Below are 15,681 nucleotides of genomic sequence, written 5' to 3'. Positions count from 1 at the left end.
TTCTGGTGATTTTAATCTTGAAAATGAGCTATGTGGGAGATCTGAGACCAAGGTGGATAATGATGAACTGAAAGCTGTAATAGAAGCGAATCCATCTCAACCTACACGTGAATTAGCAGCAAGGTTTGACGTTACTATTCCAATAATATTGGAACATTTGAAATAAATCAGCAAGGTAAAGAAGCTGGATAGATGGGTTCCACGTCAATTGAACGAGGGTCAGAAGAGAAATCGTCTTGAAGCTTGTCTTTCTTTGCTGTCATGACATAAAGGTGAACCATTTCTACACCGCATTGTTATGTGTGATGAAAAAACTGATTCTTTTTGACAATCCTAAGTGTTTGGCAAAATGATTGGATAAAGATGAAGTGCCAAAACACAGTCCAAAACCTAACATTCATCAAAAAAAGCTAATGGTGTCTGTTTGGTGGTCCAGTGCTGGTATTATCCACTTCATGAAACCTGGTCAATCGATTACAGCAGATGTCTCCTGCAACCAATTGAAGGAAATGATGAGGATGCTTGGGACTAAGCAGCCGAGATTGGTCAATAGAGACAGGCCAATCCTCTTGCAAGACCACATGTTGCACAAACAACGCTGCTCAAACTACAGAGGCTGGACTTGGAAACTCTCTATCATCTACCATATTCACCAGACCTTGCACCAACTGACTACCACTTCTTCTTCCAGGCTTTGGACCACTTCTTGCAAGGAAAAATATTCTATTCTCAACAAGCTGTGGAAAATGCCTTTCGCAATTTCCTGGCCACTTGCTCTCCAAGCTTCTTCGATGCTAGCATAAACAAGCTACTGTTAAGATGGCAAAATTGTGTCAATAGTTCAGGCACATACTTTGATTAATTGTACTGCTTCTTGTTGGAGATATAATAAACTTCTTTATTTTTATTTTTTTGAAACAGAGTCTTGCTCTGTTGCCCGGGTTAAAGTGTAGTGGCATCATCATAGCTCAATGCAACCTCAAACTCCTGGGCTCAAGTGATCCTTTTGCCTCAAACTCCTAAATAGCTGGGACTACAGGTGCAATAAACTTTTTTTATTTTTATTTTGTTGAGACAGAGTCTTGCTCTGTTGACCGGATTAGAGTGTAGTAGCATCATCATAGCTCACTGCAACCTCAAACTCCTGGGCTCAAGTGATCCTTTTGCCTCAAACTCCTAAGTAGCTGAGACTACAGGTGCACTCCACAATGCCCAGCTAATTTTTCTATTTTTAGAAGAGACAGGGTCTCACTCTTGCTCAGGCTGGTCTCGAACTCCTAAGCTCAAGCAATCCTCCTACCTCGGCCTCCCAGAGCGCTAGGATTACAGGCATGAGTCACCACGCCTGGCCCAATAAACTAAACTTTTGATTCAAAATCAGACATTTTATATTTAATGACCTACTCTTTATAATAAACAAATATTACTCTCTGCCATGGGGTGAACTCCACAGTCTCTGAAACTAGACAGACCTGGATTGGAGCTCCAACCCTGCCTCCTCCTATGTAAACAAGCTGGGACCCAAAACAACCTGTAAAATCCTCAGTCCCCCTGTGCAAAATAGAGATAATAGTTGCACCCACAGCACACAGCTGTTTTGAGGAGTAACCATAATAATTAGGTCGGCTCTCAGGACATAGATACTTAGTGAGTGCTCAGTAAATACTGCTTTCTCACTGAAGTCTCACGACAGCTATGTGCAACATTCTTCTCTTCCATGTTTCCCAGGGGAGGACATGAAGTGCTGAGGCCAAGTGGATTATCCAGGGCCACGTTGCTAAAATGGGACTGAGCAAAGATCAATGGACCACGCTGCTTTGTGCCAGATCTCTTAGGCGTTTTCTTTGGGCCTAGTACTAACGTTCAGAGAGATGTAGGTACACAAATAAACTCATGCCTCCACTGTCTAACAAGCCCCCGCCCAAAGGTGGGGCCAGCCACAATGGAGGCACATCTGTTTCTTTAAAAATCCTTAAGTGTCCTGAGAAATCACCGTTATAATAAGAACCACCTACCACGCATTGCTCTGTGCACAGCAGTGTGCCCGCACTTCATGCAGATCCTCTCATGGAAGCCTTGCAACAACCCTGTGAGGCAGGTACTGTCACTACCCCTGTTATAGGAACCGGTTCCCGGAGCCTAAGGGGCATGCCCTGGGTCACAAGCAGTCAGCCCTGGGAGCCCATGCTCTCAGCTCTGATGCCTCCCAGCCTCTTTCCACAGAGGAGATGAGACTGAGGAGGACCAGAGAAAGGAGGGCTGGGGACAGCAGAGAGCTGGGGCCTGGCACTGCCACACTTCCTCCTAGGCTGTGTCCCACTGTGTCTCCCCAGGCACTGGCCTTCTGCAGGCGGTGGCTAAGGTGGCCCTGCGTGGCTACCTATCCCTGCTTATAGCACCAACTCAGTTCTGATCGCTTTCACGTGTAGGGTTCCACATAGGGTTTCATTTGGGAAAAAAGGGGGGTTCTGCTTATGGAATGGAAGTTTGAAAACCATTGCTCTGCCCTTCTCTGTGTCTAAGTGCAGACTCCTACTGTCTTGGGAACTTAGGTGCTAGCACTTTCCACAGAGCTCCCTGAAGGACAGGGTGGGGAGAGCTGTGCCCTGCACAACAGGGGGACTGAACCTGGGGTCTCTGAGCCCATGACCTGCTCAGGCCGCATGCAAAGTTCTGGTATATGTGCAATTTGGGGATGAGAGCTGGTAGCTTTTCTCAGATTTTCCAAAGGGTTCCATAACCCCCAAAATATGAACGACCACTAAAACAAATTGCCATCATCACAGAAATTGCCATTTATCGAGTGTTGATCGTTCTACCCAGGAGAATGGGATAATACTCTCACCTGCCTCAAAGGGCTGTTGGGAGGAAGAACTCAGAGAAAACACTGCATTTGTAAAGCACTCAGAACGCACCTGGCACAAGGCAAACACTCTATAAACTTTGATTATATTTTATCACTTTAATTATTATTATCCATTATTACCATTTTCATTGCCTCATTAGTCTTCACAAAAACTTCATTAGGTATGTATTATTATCAATCCTGCTTTGTAGAACAGGAAACCTGAGGCTTCAAAAGGTCAAATAATTAGCTCCAGTCCGCAGAAGAGCAGAGAAGGTGCTGAGGCCTGGCCCTCAGTGCAGATGCCCGAGGGGAGGAAGGGCGGGGAGGGCAGGAGCACTCCCGGAACAGCCCAGGAGGCGGCAGGGGACAGACCCAGGCTGGAGGGGAAGGCAGGCTGGGGCTTTTTGCTGAAAAGACCAGCAGGCCTGGCTAACTTTGTGCCTCCCCTCATCAACAACAGAAAGCCAGGCTGCTTAAAATAATAATGATTAAAAAAGAAAATCACCCCCTGGGGCTGGCTATTCCCAGGCTCCAAAGTGAGCCAATGCCTCCAGAGTCTGAGCGTGCAGTGAGTTAAAGGAGCTAAGCAGTGGCTGCCCCGGCACTGCTGGCTGAGCTCCAGGCAATGTTTTTCCTTCCAAACTAATACATAACTCCGCTGAACACACCACTTGAAAGCCAAAGAGATGCCCCTAGGTTGTCATGGCAACGTTAAACAGACAAAACATTTTAACCAGCTCTGACGCACACACACAAACTTATTTAACGACCAAGGGGACGACTTTGGTGGGGGAGAGGGGTTGGGGCGGGGAGTGTTGTTTCTAAAGCTCCATCTCCAAGGATTTGGCCCCCAAAGCATCTAGGTCAGACTGAAACAGGGAACGGGACTCCTGAACAACAAGCAGAGGCCAGGGCTCACTCTAGGAAGGGGAAGCGGCTGCCAGCCTCTCTGCTTTTTGGTCACAGTCATGGTCCCATCTTACGCTGGCCGAGAGCTGGGTGCTGGGGGTGATGGGTTTGGATGGAAAAGCTTCAGTCCTTGAGTCCTGGGGACAGGACCTTGGTTTCTCACCCAGCCCACAGCAGACTCAGGAGGGCCAAAGGCGCACGGGAGCTTGTAAACCTTAAAGTGCCATGCAGGCGCTTGTTAGTGCTGTTATTAAAATATTACCATTTCCAACCGGCAGCATTTTCATTTCCCAGACTGGATGGTTGAACACCCATCCATAAGAGTTGACAGCCTTGGGTTTTTTCCTTTAGAAAACTTTGTTCTGAGGTCCACTGAGGATTGCTCCCCCAGAGGCAGGAATCTGGGGAGTGATGAAGAATGCAGAAGGCTCGTCCCAGGTCTGGAAAGACCTCCGTGTCCACTAGTCTGTCATGCTCTGTCTCTTCCATGCCCCACCTTTCACCCTGGGCACAGCAGGGCAAAGGGCTGATGCTGCTGAGAGGCTGGAAGAGCCTCACCAGACACCGTCTGTGGCAACTTGGTGCGATCAGGGAACACATGTTTGCAAAATCTTCCTCTGTGGGGTCCACGATATCCTCAGGTAAAGATTCTCCAGAAATAGGTTTCCAGCCTGGGTCTCTGCTTAGAATCCTCTTCCACTAATCATCTCCTGTAGTTAACCCTCTCACCTTTCAAGACTCACCCCCCTTTAGAAGTTATTCTAAAACCTCCCCTGCCCTGCGTGGGGTGGAATGGGCCCCCACTGTGCCACGCACAGATGTCTGTGGGAGCAGCTGCAACGTTCTGTTGTTCTAGTTGTTCTCCGGTCTCTCGCCCACTCATTTACTTCTGAGTTCCTTGAGGGCAGGGAGCACATCTTGTTCACCTGTGTGTTCACCTGGCTAGCCCAGTGCCTGGCGTTAGTAGACACTCTGTGACTGTCTGCTGACTAACAGTCTAAGCCCACGCAACATGAGGCCCATTATGCTCCTGTGCCGCTGGCCCTGGAATTCTCCAGCCCATGTTCCACAAGTGTCTGCTTTCGCTTCCCCATCCCCTGAGAAGAAAGCAGGATTTGATGCAGAGCCTGGGTGCAGGAACTGGGGCCAACAAGGGGACACCTGGGCGGCCTGGCGGGTCCAGAGGGGTGAAAGGAGGGAGGAGAAGGTGTGCTCTCCTCCAGAGCTCGTCCCCCCTGCAGAGCTCACACTCCCACCCACCCTTTAACTGAGGATATGAACTGGCCCCTTGAAAACTGAAATAGCACCCTCTCCTCACCTGCTCTGAAACAAAACTGCTTTTCTTTGGCTCCATTATTAAAGGCCCTGAAGGTGTTCTGTTTTCTTAACGAGTGACCACACTAACTCCATGCTAATTATTTTGGGGAGAGCCACAGTTACCCTCCCAATAAGATACCCTTCCCAAGCTCTTATCTCATTGCACATCATCTTCCTACCGCCAAAATGATGCCCTCCATATACCTTCCCCTTTGGTCTCCTCCAAACAGGCAATATATAGCAAACAACACATGTTTACCATTGGCCATCCCACAGCCTAATCTGGAGGCTAACTACCTAGGAACCTAGAAATGGTGGCTCACAGCCTATGACATATTCTCAAATGACACTTCCCATGAGCAGAAATGCTTGAAGCCTGTACATGCCTATGTGCACACACACAGGTGTCCTACTGGCCAGAACAACACCCATGTCTGTAAGAAGAACTTCCTGGGCGACCTGGTGAGTTCGGCCTCATAGATTTGTCACTGTTTGGTGATATAGGGGCAAGGACAATGGCCCTGTTGGCCTTGTCATCATCTCTCTCATTTCCTACGGGATGGAATGACGATGGTGAAGGTTCTTACATTTTCCTGGACTCACATCCTGTATGCTGAACTGTTCTCTGCTAGGTTTACCACAAGCCTGTGTCTGCCTCCCCGCCCCTAAGCTGGAACTAATTATCACAGACAATTATAGGATTTTATATTCGTGTGTTCTAAAAAAAACAGTCCACACACACACACAAAAAAAAAACAACCCAAAACAATGTAGCACTGATATAGCTGAAAGTTACAGAGAAACCACAAAATTGCATTGGTACTTTAATAGTCTTTATCAATAACTTATTTGCATATAGAACTAAATTTGCAAAGAAGAATATGAGGTGATGATATTACAAGTTGAGCATCCCAACTCTGAAAATCCAAAAGCCAAATACTCCAAAATCTACAACTTTTTGAGCGCCAACATGACACTCAAAGGACATGGACATCGGAACATTTTGGATTTGGGGATTAGGGATGCTGTAAGTATAATGTAAATATTCCAAAATCCAAAAAAAATCTGAAATCCAAAACATTTCTGGTCCCAAGTATTTCAGATAAGAGCTACTCCACCTGTATTTTATAAGCTTGAAAGTGGGTGTTAGCAACCAAGGACACCTCCAACAGTAGGTGCAGAAAATACAAATGCACCAAATAGAAAAAAAAGGTTGACTACCTTAGAATGTCAGTTCTCCATATGCATTATAATGGGCTGGGGCAATTGACTGTATGTCTATCCTAGAGGGAGATAATGCATCTCTTTCATGTGAAGATATAACTGCATGTGTAAAATACTTGCACTAAAATTAAGTCTTCTACCATCTAAATTTTCTCAATTATTAATACACTAGACAGCTGCAGTAGCCGTAGCAAAAAATAGCAGCCAAGCTTTTCCCAAAGTCAAAGCAGCCATGAGATGTCTGCCTGGGGACTTTTCTGTGTAAGGAGTGGCTGGTCTCTGGATCACATAAAAAGAAACAAAACCTCCAGTGGAACAATAAAAAAAGGGAAACTTGTTTCAGAATGGAAATGGGAAAATGACACCCCCCAAACCTCTTCAAAATAAAAACGCTTTTGTGCATGGAAAAGGGCTGACTGAAAAGGCTGCCTGTCTGTCCAACTCATTGAGCTAAAACAACTCAGAAAATGAAATGGTAAATTCAAGGAATGCCAGTCACTTTCATGTATTCTGAAATGACATCTATCAAATTATGCCTATTTAAAGGGGGTGAGGTGGGGTTAGAGAAACAAATTATGCCTTTTTGAGATTTCTGGAAGCAAATAAATGTCCAGCAAAAGGAAAAGTTGTCCTTAAGTTGCCACCTTCATATCCTAAACAGGTACCAGCATCATCTTTACAGACTCTAATAACACGTTCTTTGTGTGAATATTCATGCTTGCAAAGTGTTTTGAAGCAAAAATCTAAGAACTCAGAGTATCACAATTCAATGTTTTCTGAACTCAACAATGAGCACGAATTTTAATTTGAAGATTATGTGCAGGACATGCAACAAGAACAGATTTTAAAAGATTAGTTTTGTTTTTTTTTTTTAAAGCAGTAACAGAGCTTATATGCATAACATCAGAGGGAATATCACTTGTCAAGGTTACATTGAGAATGGCCCAAATATGACGGTACATTTCACCTTTCCTGTCACAGTTCTGACTTCCCATCATTCTACCCTTTCAGGGCACTCAGACCCAGGCCGTAGTTTCTGATTAGTAAGATACTATCACCTCATCAAAGCCTCAGCACCATGCACAAACACACATTGTTGTGGGTCTTTGAGGAAGCAAACAAGTCACAGCAGTTCAAGTTCTAAACATGTGTATGTTTGCACCAGTTCTGTATAATTTGTGTCTAACAGCAAGGACAATATTTCATTTTCACTGTCTCACAATCTACATAAAAATCACAGCCATTTTTCAATAAATGCCAACAAATGTCAGAAGCAGAGCACAGCTACTTGGAAATGGCTGTGAGTTTATTAATATAATCCCGTAGAGTAAAGCATCTGGTGTAAATGTTTTCAAGATGGTCAATACCACTCAGAGGCAGGCCTTGCTAACATAACAAACACCCACTACCTATGCACCACTCACCATTTGCGACCTGTTCTTCGGACAGCCATTGATGTCTTCAATCTTTTCATTTGCTGAAAAAGGAAACACAAGTCAGAGAGACATTTTCAGTAGTAATGTTGAGGCCAACCAAGTCCTAAGGCCCACACTAGGGTTTATCCAATCAGCACAGGCATGTGAAATGCTGAGACACTTCTAGCAAGCTTCAGGACTTACTCATCAAGCTGCCGTCCTCCAGGGACAGCTGGGGCAAGGTCATCATCTGAAACAGAGACAACTGCATTGACGACAGTCTTGGAGTGATGGGGCATCGTGGAAATGCTTGGAGACTGGGAAACAGAGTGAGCTGTGATTGTGCTTTAGGCTCTTAGAAAGGCAAATGCAACTACGACTTTCCCACAAAAGACAGAATAGTTCAGAGTGGATCAGTCCAGCTACCACTCAGCTCCTGGGGACAAAAGCCACAAACAAAAGCATCTCACCCCATCTTCTGTAAGAAACACTAATACTGCTTTTGTTTGTCCTAATACTATTCCCAAAGCAGTGGTAAATGAGGAAAATGAGAGAATGAGACTTAAAAAATGGCTTGACCAAGGCTACATAGTAAGTCCAAATTAGATGAAGAAACACACACATTTGAAGTCATAATAGCACCTAGCTATTAGGACTAGAAAGAGATAGCATTGAATTAATAGGAAATCAAAGAAGGAATGGCTTCTCAGGGTGAATGCAGTTTGTCATAAGTATGGAGCAATCATGGAAAGACACAACCCCAAGATATCTATGGAGAGGTTGTGCTGGAGAATGCAGCAGCACAAGAAAGGCAGTAAGTAAGCCTAGTGGTTAGAGCACCAGCTCTGGAGGCCAGGATACCCCAGTTTGAACCCCAGCTGTGGTTTCTTAGCTAGGTGATCTCAGCCATGTCACTCAACCTCTCTGGGCCACAGTTTCCTCATCTATAAAATGAAGCTAAAACCAATGACTTCACCGGAGAAGCAACGAGAATTAAATGGCATGATGCCAGTAAAATGCTTAGCCCAGTACCTAGCACATAGAGCTTTCTAAATGTTAGTATCATTAACCCAATAATGTATAGTCTTATCATTAATGTAAAATATATAAAATAAAAATTTTCTTTTTGATTTCTCCATCTGAGTTGAGCTCAGAAACTCAGCTAGAATTCCATATTAAAGAATTAAGGATGCACCTTCTCTTAAAGCCTTTATAAGCACCCCCCGTCCCATGTCCCTACATCCCCACGCCCTCACCCACGGAAGGGTAAGGCACACTCATGTCTCTGTTCTCACAGCACCCTGTATCTGCCTCTACTTTGTTCTTATTCATCTAATATGTAATTCCTCCTTTTCTTGTCTCCCTCAGCTATGCTGTAAGAGCCTGGCAGACATGCAGAGCTTATTTTTCACATTTGTATACTGGGAGCTCAATAACTGCTTGCAAAATTGAATTACAAAAACAAAAAAATCAGATTTTAATAAATATGATGCCTGAAATTTCCATGAAGAGAAAAGGCATTAAAAACTGTCCAAAAAGGATAATCAAATCAAAGTGTCCCAAGCCTCTGAGATTTTAGAATCCAGAGCCTAAATATAGCTCACCATTATTTCAAATTGGGTTTACTTTTTTCCTAGTGTTTCTATCTTGACACAGAAGTGAAAATTAAGAAAGCAGGCTAGTGGCAGGGAATTGTTTAAAAATCTAACTACCACAAAACAAGACAGCACGGTTAATATAAATTCAGCCTAATCTACACATTTTTTAGAACTTGCCAAAAGTAATAAATCCTAATCTTCAGAGATCCAATTGAGTTTTCTCAACTCCACTTAATATAAGAACGCTGGGATAGGCCTTACTTCCAAAAGAGGTATCATGAAGAGCACATGCAAAATGCCCAAAGAATGGAATGACATAGATATTTGTTCTTCAGTTCACCAGAAAACACAAATAGCCAGAATATATTGCCATGATGTAAATGCCACAAGAACAGAGATTTTTATCTGCTGTGTTTCCCACTGTAACCCCAGAGCTTAGAGCAGTATCTGGCACACAAGATCCCCTCAATAAATATTCGTTGTTGCAACTAAAACATGAGTATTCGGAACATCTCAATGAATCCAAGTTTTACTGTCTATTTTCATTCAGGCAGCTGTCCTTCCACTTGTAAATACAGCTGTAGATACTAGAGCAGAAAAAGAAAGACTCTTGACAAATGGCACTCCTTCATATGTGGGAAATTACGCAGGCATGAACTCTGACCTTGGATTTTGATACTCAACATTGGAGAAAATAAATATGTGGCTTTGCAGAGTCAAGACCAATCAAGGTATCTTCCAATTGGATCCTCATGATGGCCAAAGTCATAAGTCATTGGATTCTGATCAATACCCAGTTCAGCATTAGGTCGTTAGAGCTCATTACAGTGAAGGATGGATAACTGTGATCCTAAGAAGTCATCTGGGATATTTTAAAGATTCTTTATATACCGTCAGGTCTGTCACCTAGACCCAGTCAGGTGCTCTTTGGATTCAAATATCCTGGCTCCTATAAGCCTAAAGCTGCCGTTTTACCACAGTCAAGACAAACCGATGGGGTGAAGCCCACCTACGACCACTCTAAAGAGTACATGGGAAGAGATACATCAAATGACTAATCCAAACTCAAAATAAATGCTTAATAAAAATAAAAAAAGCTTTGGACCACCTAGTTGCCAATTTCTTATAATTTAAGTATAATATTTCTTCTTTTTTTAAATTCCCAAGAATTTCTATGGTTGTCATAAAGCAGCTCTGATTCTGCTGGTAAAAAGGAAGAGCTTCGTCTTCAGAGTTCAATTTATTAACTCAGAGCAGGGGGTCTTTGGCTGGAGCCCAAAAGCAATCAAAGAAACAAAGGCATTTGTTCCCAAAGTCCTCAACCGTGATTAAAAGTGGCATCCTTAAGTGCCAATGGTAATTTGTTTATCGCAGCACATTAAGACATTCTCAGCCCCACTAATGCAGTACCTGTCTGCACATAAGGTGACAAGTTAGTGATTAGAAAGCATCAGTGCACTTTTTAAATAAGAACTGTGGCATGAAGCTTATTACTTTTCAAAAGACCTCCGTTAAAGGCTTCATAGCATTCCAATGGCCTGTGTGTCTATGCACTTATCAGCCCTGGTAGTCGGCAGTCCTGCCAATGGGAAGAGAAGAAACTGGCTGCCCAGAGCAGCAAATGACTTACCCAAGATCACACAATGGTAGAAGGTCATCGACAGAAAGGCACAGTCCTACATGTTTGAATTACCTGGTTGCACTCAGAGGCAACCCAAATGGTGGTGGAAAATAAACTGCCATCAGCTTTTCCCACTTCTAAGGGGAAATCCTCCTCCCTCTCTCTCTGCCTTTGCTCTCTTTCTTTCTGCAATCCTCTTTAGTTCATCCTTTCCCTCCCTCTCTCTCCTCTTAGTCCTCTTTCTCTCACCCATTCTCTCTCCCCCTCTCCTTCCCTCACTCCAACCTCTTCTGGCATCCTCCTGAGTGACAGCAGCGTAAGCAAAGGAGGGAGGCCTGTCTCTCTCTCTTGATTCATGCTGCTTATCCTGGCCCCGTAAACCTTTCTCATAACTCACAGAGATGGCACCATGATGGGCTGGCAGGCAACTGCCGAGTCCGGGCTGCTCATGACTCAAGATCATAATCATACTAATGAGAGGTTGAACACAGGGACCCAATCTTCAGCCACCAAAGGAAGGGTCATAAAAGGCAGTAGCAACAGTTCATTTTCTGCCTAACAGGCAGAAGGCAACGATGGAAAAGTATGGGCCCCTAACAATCCCACTATCTAGGAAGCCCAGCTCCAGGGGCATCTGGGATAGACAAAGACTTAGGAGCAGTGCATATGAAAAACATATACAGTTTTCCGTGAGGTCACACATCCGATGTCACTTCCCAGCCTGAAAATCAACTCTTCAACCCCTGGCCTTTGCTCTTAGGGCCAAGGCTCTGAATTCGTGGCCCTGTACCTGGTAACCCTGTCTGATTTGGCCGTGTTGACCCTCTGGCTCTACCCTTCAGCCTCCCTACAAACTATTTTCTCCACCGGGAATGCTCTCCCTGACTGTTTCACCAGCTAACTTCTACCAAAGTTTGAGGTCTTGGCTTATAGAAAATTCCTCGAGGAAACTCTCCGCTCTGTCATGGGTCAGGTCTCATAGCACCACAGGTCCTTAACCATCATGCACTACACTCCTGGGCATAGACAGGGGCTGTCCTTTAGACAAGACAATCTTGCTGCCTGCAAGTTTTCATGTGCCTTCATTTAGATGTGTTTTCTTTTTAACTTCTCATTTTGAAATAACTTTAAACTTACAAAAACAAAGTTACAGGAATAGTGTCAAGAATTCCCATAAACCTTCATTCATTCTCATTTTCTCTCTCCTTCTCCCCCACACCCCTTTGTCTGTACATGCCCCTTTTTTCTGGAACCATTTTCGAGTAAGCTACATAGATAATGTCCTTTGCGCCTTATACTTAGTGTGTATTTCCAAAGAACAAGGACATTATCTTTCATGGTACAATTAGAAAATTCTGAAATTTAACACTGATATAATTCCAATGTTCCAATTTTGTGAATTGACTCAAAAATGTCCTTGGAGCATGTGATTCCCCTGTATGGGGTGCAGCCTAGGATCACGTAGTGCATTTAGCTGTCATGTTTCATTAGTCTCCTTTACTCTGGAACAGTTTGTCAGCCTTTCTCTGCCTTTCACGGCATCACGTTTTTGAACAATACAGCCCAGTTTGGGTGGCTTTTTTTTAATGGAATGTTCCACAATTTGGGCTTGTCTGAGATGCCTCATGATTAGTGTCCCTGACTGGACTACAACATTAATGCTGTTGTGTTCTTCTCAGGGTATCACATCAGAAAGCACAGGAATGCCACCTGTTCCTGACCAATGATGTACTTTTGATCACCTGGTCATGATGTGGTCTGGATACTACACTCAGGGATTACTACATTCCCCTTGCAACTGATAAGCAATCAGTGGAGAGAGACACTGAGACAGTGCAAATATCTTGCTCCTCATCAAACTTTCTCCTCTGGATTTCAGCATCCGCTGATGAATCCTTCCTTAACTCATCTTCACCATGATGTTGCAACTCCTACCTTTGCCAGCAGTGTTCTTCTATGCAGTTGCATCCTCTTTTCCCTTCCACTGATGTACCTATTTTTTATGTATCTATTTATTATCAGTATAGAGTTGTGGCGTCCTGTTTTATTCAATGGTTGTAATCCAATTATCCAATTTATTTCAATGCTCTCACTGCCCCTAGATTAGATTGTTCTCTGTAGCCCCTGAGGGCAAAACAAGTACTTATAGAGAGACACTACCAAGGCGGGTGAGGTGCAGATTACAATTAATGAAAGAAGAGCAGCTATGGTGTGCATGTTTGTGTCCTCCCAAAATTCATATATTGAGGTTTAATCCCCAATGTGATGGCATTTGAGGTGGGGCCTTTATTGGTGCTCTTACGAAATAGGTCTAAGAGAGCCTGTTCACCTCTTCCACCATGTGACGACACAGCGAGAAGGCGGCTATCTATGAACCAAGATGCGGCCCCTTACCAGACACCGAATCTGCCAGCCACCAGAGCTATGAAAAATAAATGTCTGTTGTTTCTAAGCCACTCTGTCTATGGTATTTTTGTTATAGCAGCTCAAATGGTCTAAGACAGAGCTTTTGAAGGATTCCAACTCTCCATCATTAGAACTAGTGCCTGAAAAGGTAATAAGCTGCCCAGCACAGGAAATAATCAGTAGATGCTGGTAACCACTTTTCAAAGAAGCAATTCACGCATCAGATGGGGGGTTTTTAAAGGTCCCTTCCAAACCTTACAGTTGGGAATAGCAGCAGAATCCCAGCAAGGAGGAGGATGTGATATTCAGTTTAGAGGAATGTTTAGAGAAATACTAAATGCTAAGAAGCTGAAACATCCAGGCCACCTACGGGAAACAATCCAACGAGGCCTGCAGTGAATACAATTCCTATCCCCGATCCTCTCAGCTTTTCCTGAACATCACTGCATGCCAGGCAACATGCTAAATGCTGTGAACCCAGAAAGCAAGACAGCTCAGACCCAGACCTAGAGAAGACCCAGCCCCAAAAGAGCAGCCAGTGGAATGATGGTGGGGAGGATCCCTCCAGCTTTGCCTGGGGGAGCTACGAAAGGTATCAGGGAGAACCTGACTTTTCAATAATGAGTATGAGCTCACCAGTCAAAGAACAAGTGCAGCCACTAGAATTCTATCCTGCACAAGATGTTGTCACCAAGACTCTAATTCTGGGGAGATTTTTACATAGGTATATAGATAGATCTAGACATGTAGATATCCGTATCTATAGATATGTAAAGATCTATATCTATCTATACACACATATGTATATATTAAGTACACATATATGTACAAATATATCTTTTCACATTTTCTTTTAATGTGCACATATATGGGGAAAGCATGGACTTCAAAAGCAAAGAGTACAAACGGTCAGTAGTTGAGCATCCTGGTCAGAAAATGTCCCTCCGCCTCCCTCACCAAGAGACCTGTATTCACAAGCAGATGAAATGCTCTGGACTGGCTGACAATCTAGGCAAGAAGTCACACAGGAGACTTTTTTGCTTGTTTCCTTCTCAGCTCCCCATATTCTGGGCCTCTGTTCTCCAGGCACAGAGGAGAGGGTGTGAGCCCCAGCACAGCACAGTCGGGCAGAGTCATATGCTGACATCTGACCTGACCTGGGCAGTCCCTGGCCACAGCGATCCTGTCCTGCTGGGCTACGGGAAACTACCTGGTAGCCTGAGGTGCCGCCTGGGCTGCTGGTACTAACTTGAGCCTCTGGAACTACAGGCCCAAAGGTGCCAAGTCTAGGGATGTTCATCTCATCCGAATAGATTCAGGGAAGCATCGTCCTGAGCAATGATAAAAACTGTGCTGGTTACATTCTCATAGCACTGTATTTAGTAAATTCACAACATAGGTGCCACCATTGGCCTTTTCTGAGCCCAAGGCAGACATGACTAATCTATCACAATATACTCTGACACTGATAGCGAGACCTCATCACTCTTCTATGCATACTTTTTGAGGCAGCTGCTACCAAGTGCTATCCAGGAGCATGTCATAGTTTCCAAACATATTTCACGTTTGATACCTAACTTGAATTTCATAAGACTGCCATAATTTCAGACAAAACAAGCATGGCTATCCTCACTTTAAAGATAAGGAAACAGAGGCAGTAGAGGAGAAGTGACTCTTCTGAGGTCCCAGAGTTGGGAGAGACGGAGCTGGGACAGAACAAGGCCTCTCCTTTCTGCACTTTCTCTCTTGCTGCCTGTTCTGAAACGTGGGAAGGTTTCCGGTAGATACACACTGCACAGCCCCCAAGACTCAGTCAAAGTGGGCCGGCATGTGCAACAGGACCCTGCTGATATGAACTTCCAAACCCAACTCAGGTGCAAGTCACACCTTCCATGAAGACCTTACCAAAAAAATGGTACCCATTCTTCTGAGGCTCTGAGCCGTGCACATTGTTTCTTTATTCCCAGCAAGGAGTGCAGTGCTGGTACACGCTACATGCGCAGAAGTGAAGGGGGGCAAAGTCCTGCACTAGGTTCAGTGTCTCTGGCCCGAAAAGTGATGTAACACAGCAGAATGAAGAATGGAAGCTTTAGAAGCAGACTGACCCAGCTTAGACTTCCCAGACTAGTCAAGTGATACTGGGCTACTGAGCCTTGCCTGGACTCAATTCCCACATCCATAAAATGAGAAGGATATCACCTACTTGAAAAGGATGTTGAGAAAATTAAATGACAGAAATTTTTTAAAGAGCTTGGTGCATGTGATGATGAATAGTGGGAGGAAGAAGAAGAATTGGAAGGAATGAGGCAGACAGACTTCACAGTGATCCCCAAGGATGCCCAC

The 15,681-nt window shown here is 44.3% G+C and overlaps 1 protein-coding gene across 6 annotated transcripts in view; it reads right to left on the bottom strand.

The window, feature by feature from the left end:
• The window catches only part of NAV2 (neuron navigator 2), a 372,791-nt gene that overhangs the window by 239,350 nt on the left and 117,760 nt on the right, over nucleotides 1–15,681 (bottom strand). For all 6 annotated transcript variants that reach the window (XM_045557674.1, XM_045557675.1, XM_045557676.1 and 3 more), the window contains exon 3: nucleotides 7,723–7,775. In XM_045557674.1, coding sequence (XP_045413630.1) covers nucleotides 7,723–7,775 — 53 coding nt within the window. The remainder of the gene's footprint in view (nucleotides 1–7,722; nucleotides 7,776–15,681) is intronic.

This window comes from Lemur catta, chromosome 7 (genome assembly GCF_020740605.2).
Source record: "Lemur catta isolate mLemCat1 chromosome 7, mLemCat1.pri, whole genome shotgun sequence".
NCBI classification, from domain to species: Eukaryota; Metazoa; Chordata; class Mammalia; order Primates; family Lemuridae; genus Lemur; species Lemur catta.
Note: the sequence above shows the minus strand (reverse complement) of the source record. Positions and strands in the feature narration are given on the sequence as shown.